This window comes from Arachis duranensis, chromosome 3 (assembly GCF_000817695.3).
Source record: "Arachis duranensis cultivar V14167 chromosome 3, aradu.V14167.gnm2.J7QH, whole genome shotgun sequence".
Lineage (NCBI taxonomy): Eukaryota > Viridiplantae > Streptophyta > Magnoliopsida > Fabales > Fabaceae > Arachis > Arachis duranensis.
In genome coordinates, this window is record NC_029774.3 from 101346654 (window position 1) to 101355698 (window position 9045).

Below are 9045 nucleotides of genomic sequence, written 5' to 3' on the forward strand. Positions count from 1 at the left end.
ACAAATTGGTGCACACTTACTTTTAAAAAAATTAACTCTTAAAATTTTTAGATGTATTTAAATAATTTCATATTGTTTAGTAAATAAATATATTTATTGTTTAAAAATTATATTATATTAATAAAAGATGGAGTTATTTGTTAAAAAAATTTATTTTATTTTATAAATATTTTAAATATTGAAATTTAATTTAAACCTAAAGTTTTATTAATTCGTTTTATCATTAAATTGTATTTTATTTCCAATTGAAATTTAAGTTATTTTTAATTTTTCAAATGTGTGGCTACAAAGCTGCGTATATCTTGAAAATGGAAATGGTATTGGAATTTTTGGAATAACTCCACTAATTTTGGTTAGAACAAGGTCATGGTTACACTGCGTGTTTGCTTCCTTGTTTTGACATTAAGAGCTTTTTCTTAACGTATAAGCAATGTTACACTTGATTGTGATTCTTTATGGATTGGGTTTAATTAATTAATTGTATAAATTGATTGCTCAAAAATCGAAATTAAAGAGTGAAAGCCAAATGATCAAAATTGGCCTATTGGATATGGTTCATATACCCTTCACCAATTCCTATCAATAATAAATATAATTTTAATTAAATAGAGAAAGATTGATGTGATAGAAAAATCTCTACTTCCAAGATAAAATCATTATGTGAAATCTTCACCCATTCTCCATATCCTTTCAATTTGCCTCATCCCTATAAATCCCTTTTCCACAGCTATCCTGTTTTACTTTTTTTTATTCCATACCCTATAAACCCTTTTTCACTCCTGTTTCTATTTCAATTTTAGGGGTCTTTTCCATAGGACATGATGACATTCGCGTTCTTATCTTTCCCAGGCTCTCTATTTCATGTCACTCAACATCTCTTCCATAGACCTGGAAAAGCTACCCACTATATGAAGGGAGCACAAGTTGCTATTAGGTGTTGCTCAACATGTTTTCCCTGCTGCAGCGTTTCTTGGGTTCCCATGATGGCGGCGATGAAGAGCTTCTCTTTCCCATATGATGGTGACATGGTGAAGATTTCTGTCAGAACATGCATAGGATTTTTCATTGATTTGACCAACGTTTCCTGTTAGCAATCACAGGGCACAATAGGATTCAATACACAAGTACTCTTATTAGATTTATAGTTGTCTATCAAATTGGTAATTGTAACTACTTCTACTTCTTTACTGTGATTTTGTATCTAACTGAGTCATTTTTCTTTATGTGGAAGTGACTGATGGATTCAAATAGCTATTTCTTAGGGTTGCTGTTGATCATGATGATTCTAATATCTATTGGCCGTACTTTAGTTGAAATTGTTTTGGAGTAGGTGTATTAGGGTTTTCATTTCATTGATTTTGAATGTTAATGAAATTTTTTATTTCTGATTTTTTAAATTACTTTATTGGTCCCAGAAAAAGAGTTTCCTTTTGTATACTCTTTCTTCTCTGAATTATTATTCAACATTGGATATATCCTTTCATTTTTTGTGCTGGTTCTGGCCATGGATGCAGCAAATAAGATTTGTATGGTGCCAACTGATTCACAACAATGCCTTCGTAACATCACTCTTTGGAAGGAGTATTGGAAAATAACTGTTAGGGTGATCAGGATGTGGAGTTCATGTGATCCCAGAGAGGAGACTGACAACTGCTTTTCTTCATATTGTGGTCATGGATAAATCAGTGAGTTTTTATATATGCTTTGAGACATTTTTTAATCCGAGAGTTATTATATATGTTTTCAGAATTTTGTTTAATTTTTCAAATTTACTATCTGCTGCAGATTCAGTCTATTTAATTTTGTTTTGTTTTGAGTTGAATCAGATATTTCAATAGAAAATTTTTCATCATTAGAAGAAGCTATGTGAAATGTAGAAAATTATAATTCACAGTTTTATGATTCCAATTTTTTTTTTTGTTATTGGTATGAGGTCTTTCGTAATTGTTTGATATGCATAATCCTATCTGTGTAACTTAATGCATGAAAACTGCTTGATAGAATGTCTATGTGAATAATTTGAAAGCTAAATTTAATGCTGTATATCTGTCGCATTAGTACACAGTTCCATTCTTGGCAATTTTTCTGTGACTTTCTTCATTTTTCATTCTTTCAAACATGTTATTTAATACAAAGACATGGATATGTTGATCACTTGCTTTGTTTAACCTGTGTTGGTCTTTGGAATCTATTGATAATTGAAATTTTGCTATTTACTACTTTGTTTTTTTTATTCTACAAAGGCATGAATTCAAGAGAACTAGACAATCAATCATGGTGGTTTAGTTTTAATTTGTTCTTTGGATAGGACAATGCTTATTTAATGTGTTCTTACTTGAGTTGAATTTTTGTTTAACTTGTGTGTCACTCTAAAATATGCCAATTCTTGAGATGTTGTTCATTTGAAGGAAAACAGTTTTTAGAATTAGTAGAATCATAACTTCAATAGAAATGCTGAATTTTGCAAACCTTGCTTTATGAATCGAATGACAGAGTACAAGCTTGATTATGCGAATTTCGCTCATGATTCATGATATAGATTGATTCAAGTCTGTGGTTAAAATGGTTAGAAAGAAAGTTTAGTAATATAAAGCTGAGCAAATGGGTCATGTATGATTCTAATCCTTACAATTTCATCAATCAAAAGGAAGCCATTGATGGAATATATAGTCAGTCAAAAAGTAATAGTTATATGAAGCAAACAAATCAGTCTTTTTTCTATCTAACAAGTTATTTTGTTGCTTGAGCTTTTTCTAAGACCTCAAGGATATTTTTAATTGTGGGGTAAAAATGAAGTCAAAATTCTCATAGATAAACTTAATGCATAAAATATACACTTTGGTCAAAAAAATTTTTTATACTACAAAGTGATACTTCTAAATAAATATCTTCATAAAACTTTGGTTGAAATTGTTAGAATTTATTGAATACAAGTTGGATTGTATACTATGGAATCCTTGTGCTTCAACACTAACTAACTAACAATCATAGAGGATGAACTAAACTACCTATGAAACATCTAAGAAAAGTGTTACAAAGATTTTAGAAACTAATTCAAGGAGTTCTACTTTGATTACAAATGTAAAAGCAAGATTAGAGCAAAATCTATCTGCATCTAAGCCTACAAATCTCAATCAATAGTTAGAACTAATAGTCTCCACAAACCATGCTACAAAACATGAAGGATTTTCATTTCCTTGACAATTAATAGTACTCAATCCGATTAAATAAAATATCTTCTAGACATATTTTTTACTTTTTAATTAAGAACAGTTTTATGTTTTTCAAATAATCATTATTTTATTTTGAAATTCCTTTTTCATAGCTTTGCTAAGTTTACAATTGAATTGATAATTCTTTTCTTTTTAAATTTTAAACAATAAATTTATTTAAAAATAATTAATTTAACTCCTCATCTATTTTTATGTGTGTAATTTTCTCCCTAAAATCCTTTTCACATATTTTTGTCCACTTATGATTTTTATTAGTCACATAAAATTTATCTAAAATTATAAATATTCAATCCCTTTTATGTTATATTATTTGTTTTTGTTGATGCATCATATACAATTTTGAATATTTATTTTATAAAATCTATAATTTAGAAAACCATGGAATTATACGGTACAGAGTAAGAAGATCTCCCACTCATGTTACATTTTTATCATTGATAAATTCTGCATATAACACCAATAAATTCTATTTCCTTTTCTCCCTTGACCCCATCTTCCATCTTCCGGCTTTTCTTTACAATTTTCTAGACTCCTACACTTGGCTGTTTGCACCTCTTCCATTCCTTCCAATGGTAATGATTTCTTTCCAAACTTCATTATCCTGTATTTGTTTATCTTCAGAGTTTTTGGTTCCTGATTCTCCAAGTAATCCAGATAATAGTAAATCATAGATTAATCCACCATCTTTTTTCACATCTAACCACAATTTGGTGGCACCATGCCTGAAAAACATCTATAATTTTATCAGATTTTACCCAATAAATTTCTCCTATACTTCAATACTAATACTACTTAGTCTCATTATTTGCTTAATTTCTGATTCTCTCTCAATTTTATATTTGGTATTCTACGTATCTTTATTTAGTTTCTTATCTCACATGCTGTGGTAGTTCTCATTTACTGATTTTTGAAAATGACATACTCATTTAGTGCAATGACATGCTTTATAGTTTCTCAAGTAAAAGTTTACCCATAATAAAATCTGAATTTTCTGTATAATTTGTTTTGAGTTTTGGTATATTATTTCTACCTTTTATGTTCGATTCAAAGATACAGAACTTTTATTTCGTTATTTGTTCTCAGCTTTTCTGTGTTGTTTGTGGATTTTATTCTAGGATAAAAATGCTAAAATAATTGGAATAGCGTGAAAGTGTAGTTTGTGTGTTCAAATCAGTTTAATGAAAATTTAGTTTCTTCAATTAGTCATTTGAATTGGATATTACCTATTTAGTGAAAAAAACATGGTCTAAAATTTCAGTTTTTTATATTTTCTCATTAAAAGGGTTGAATGTTCCTTTTTATTTTTTGTCAAAAATTTGGGTGTATACTTTAAATATTTAACTTGGAGTTAGAAAATCCTCAAAGTTTTTCAAAATAATTAAATAATTGTGATTTTAACTTAATCAATTTGTATGCACTTTTTTAAAAGTAGTTGAGTTCAACAAGTTGTATAAAAATTCCAACTGCTAACTAAGCTTTATGTTCTAGATTATGTAGTTTATTATTTTATATTGTATTTTGTGTCACATAATTTATGAAGTTAAACAATTTTTCTTAGAAATTGGATTATGTTACATTATTTCTAAATTAGTGTGAGAGAAACAGATTTGTTTTCATGGTTAGAAAAAAGAAATTCACTCATATTTTAAAGCGATTTTTTGTAAATTTATTTAAAAATAAAGTTTTCTACCTTTTATAATTAGTAATTTTATGCTAACTGTTTTTTTTCTTTTACGAATGGCGATCAATTAAAAAAACTTCTTTCACTCTCCCAAGGAAAAAAATGCAATTCCTCATCTCCGAAGCCAAGATTCTTAGGTATTCTATGCTAGAGGATTTTCTCTATAGTGAAGTATGTGATAGATAATGCCACACAATGACATCAAGGGATAAGCATCCCTAAAGGAGGCTTTTTTTTCTTTCTTTTTTTTTTTGGGCTACCATAATCATGGCCATTCTTGATATGAGAAAGCGCATAGGGAATAGTCCTTCATTGTGATATTTTGGGCTAGAATGTTAAATTTAGTCCATCTTATTATTGGGCTTATCCATAATAAAGGTGTTGAAACAATTTATATCAAGCCCAACCCAATTCCAACTTTCAACCAAGAAAAAAAACAATATAATTAGGATCCATGAATGGTGGCTGTGGTGGCTTGAGTTGTGCCTTCAATTAAATTTGCACTTAATCTCATTTGCATTTTTAAAAATTAAATAAAATCAAATTAAGAAATTAACTTATTATTTTTAACAAATTATATTTATTGTGGTCTTTTGAATATTTTAATATTTATTCTGTTTTTTATATGGTTAATACATATGTAAATTTTTAACTTGAAACTCCTAACATGTTTTGATCTTCAATCTTTTTTATTAATGGTGATAGTATTGTGTTTGCATGTGAACAAGACACTATATACTTTTAACTTTGTTGTTTATATTTATAAATTGTGTTTGCTGTCATGTGATTTATGAAGTTAAACAAGATACAGTGTACTTTGAAGAAGGAGGTCATTAATCAATTCCAAAAAATTCTCAAAGAAGGAGAGCTATATTCTATATCTCGATTCACGGTAGTTCCAAATATTGGTGCAGCAAAAGTTTGTAAAGCATCGATATAAGTTGCTTTTTCGGTTTGACACGGAGGTTATTCCAATTTCTGATGTTGAGTTTCCAGAGGCTTCATATTCATTAGAGACTGTTGAAAGTGTTGTTCAGATGGGACAAGATTCAGTCTACTTGATCGGTATAATTATGATTTACTATCTTAAATGTTCTCTAATCACAAATAAAATGGATATGTATGTTATAAATCATCATTGTGTGTTAATCTCTTTCTGTTTGATGTGATCAGATGTCATGGGTTTCCTGATAAGTGTTCGTGACTATTCTGATGTTGAACTTGACGATGGAAAAAAAGTTTAAATTAGTTCTCATCCAGTTGTATTCAAATAGGTTAGCATTTTATTTGATTGTTTATTGTTTGTTGCGATTTTTAGTATCTGATTTGGATTTTTTCATTCTTTATATGTCCATATTCATGGAGTCTATTAATAAACCAATTAGTTAGTACTTATGTTGAACACGTCATATTGTAGCTCTTATCTCACCTGTAATTTATTTGGAGATTTTTTAACAAAGATGCGGTTGGCTCTTATGAATGCTGTCTCGCAACCGGCAATTATTTTACTCCAATCTGTCAAGGTCAAGATTTATGAAGGTATTCTGAATTTTCTTTTAGAATTCATTGTTTCGTAAAGAATTTCAGTACTAAACATATGGCTTCAAATATTTAAGTTACACTTGATTTACATAAGTTTTATAAAAAATTAGTAGGTTATTATAATGTGTCAATAAAGTTATTGTTTTAATTAATGTCAATCTAATTATAAATGAATAGTCCCAAAATTAAAAACAAAGATAATGGAAAGATTCGAAACTCTGGAGCATGTGATAAATATGATATTTTGAGTATAAACTCAGTCATAAAAGAATTGTTATATAGATTTATGTCCTTATTAATATACTATTGATAATAATATTTGATTTTATGACTTCAATTAGAATTATTTTCGGATGATAAAATTTATTTTGATGTTATTTTTTTCACAGCAAAATAATATATTGATTTTGATTATTTTTATTTTACCAATAATAGGAAAGATTGTAGTTCAAAATGTAATAGATTGTACCAAAATTATGATCAATCCTGATATTCCAGAGGCTGTATGTTTTATTACTAGGTGAGTATCAATTTTTCTTCTAATTGGTGTTATATATTTTGTGTATATTGACATTAATGTTGGTATTTAGTAACTTTTTTGTGACTATAAAATATGTAGATTGGATCCTTCGGAGTCATATTTCATTAACTCTATCACGCTTGGTAATGGATTTATTGTTGCTGATGTCGATGATGATTTTGTCAATCTCTCTATGAATAGGAATATTAAGGAATTAAGAGAAAATGATGCGGTTAGTGGAACTTAATTTGTCATTTTTAGGATTGTTGTAAACTATGTGTAACTTTGCTTATTATAGTTGTCTTTCTTTGAAATTTTATTTTTGTGTTGCTCATCATTGTAATTATTTCTAATTCAATATTTGTGATATAGGATGGTTTCTTCAATGTTGTTGCTAAGATTAAAAGTATATGCAACAATTTTGATTGGTGGTACTACTCATGTGTCTGTGGTTATCCTTTGGAGCTTTTTAGAAGTCATTTCAGTTGTTCCGAATGTGGAAGGAAAATAAAGAATGCTGTGAAGAAGTATGTCCAATTTACTTCTAAAAAATATCATATGTTATATAATTTATATGTGAAATTAGTTCATTGTTAAAAGATCTTATAATTATTTTATGTCTTAATTTAGATACAAGGTTTTAGTAGATGTTGAGGATGCTACTGGAAGTGCTAGATTTGTTTTGTATGACCGTCCTGCAGCGCTCTTATTCAGGAAAAAGTTCATTGAGGTTCTTCGGGATCTTGATGCTGAGCACTCGGTATAGATATATATTTCATAATACCAAAACACATATTTTATACTTTTTCATTTATTAATGATATTTGGTCTTTTGAGTGACATTCATTTATTTTGGTTGACTTTATTTTTATTTTATACTTTTTTGATTAATTGTAGGTTGTGTATGCAACCCCTTATCCACCATTCTTTGATGATGTAATTGGAAAGGAAGTTGTGTTTAAAGTAGACCAAAAAAAAGTTAGAAATAGACCAAATATTGGGACATTTAAAGTAGTCAACTGTTCTGATGATCATGTGATTGTTAACAAATTTAAGACAGATCCTGTTTCCAGTGTTAGTAGTTCCATTCCATACTTTTACTTTGGACTTTGTTTACCGTAAATTGATCTTTTGTTCTTTCAAAGACATATAGTTACCATGCTTTTTTTGTTTTTCCTTTTTTATTTCTATCTTGATCAATTAACATTTTGTGTAGAGACTTCTCCTACCAACTGTATTTTCACCGATTTATGAGGATGTCATTCAAAATCCGCAGCCTCATAATGAAATATCATCTATTGGTAGTAGAATCTCAGTTACTTCTGACAACATGAAATCTATTGAAGTTAATATGGAGGCTTTGGGTGCTGCGTATAACCTTACAAAACCGGTACAAAATAGTTTAGATTGATTTTGTATAAATATAAATGATATTAAGCATGCTGTTTGGATTCAATTTAATTAATTTTCTCATGTTTCTTTCATTTCTTTTGGATCATAAAATTCAACAAATTGTAGGATCCTTGTGTTCTGTTGGCTGGTACAATTACATCTATCTCTAATGATAAGAATTGGTGGTACTCAGTTTGTTTGTGTGGTGAAAAAATAGATGCCAACCAATCTAAGCTCTTTTGTCACATTTGCTTGACACATTGTTCTGATGGAGTTTTGAGGTTATCTTTTGAACTATGTTCATTTTTATTTATATATTGTTTAATTAGTAGATTTTCGAGTTAGTTTAGGACTTTTAGATTATTTTAAAATATCTTTACTGTTATTTTGTTATTGTAGATACAAAGTAAAAGTTTATGTTAATCACGCTGGTGGTTGCAATGCATTAATTCTCCATGATGGAGATGTGCAGCACTTAATGGAATGAAAATGTTCTGAGGTTTTAAGAGATGATGACTCCTTTATCTTGGTTAGCTTCTTCACGAGTTACTTCTGAACGAGATTAATTTATTATCTATTTGTTACATTGATGCGTATAATTTATCTAAAAATTGTGAACTATTCAGATATGGATTTTGATAACAACTCATTTATTTCATATGGTGCTATAAGTAATA

At 28.5% G+C, this 9045-nt stretch overlaps 1 protein-coding gene across 1 annotated transcript; it reads left to right on the forward strand.

Moving 5' to 3' along the window:
* The first annotated feature begins 983 nt into the window (after positions 1–983).
* On the forward strand, positions 984–8098 carry LOC110279355 (uncharacterized). Its single transcript, XM_021138640.2, has 10 exons — positions 984–1086; positions 1515–1597; positions 5829–5979; positions 6088–6152; positions 6375–6453; positions 6892–6976; positions 7076–7208; positions 7349–7503; positions 7607–7736; positions 7874–8098. The coding sequence occupies exons 1-10, from the start codon at positions 984–986 to the stop codon at positions 8096–8098; spliced, it is 1209 nt and encodes a 402-aa protein (XP_020994299.2).
* Positions 8099–9045: the final 947 nt, after the last annotated feature.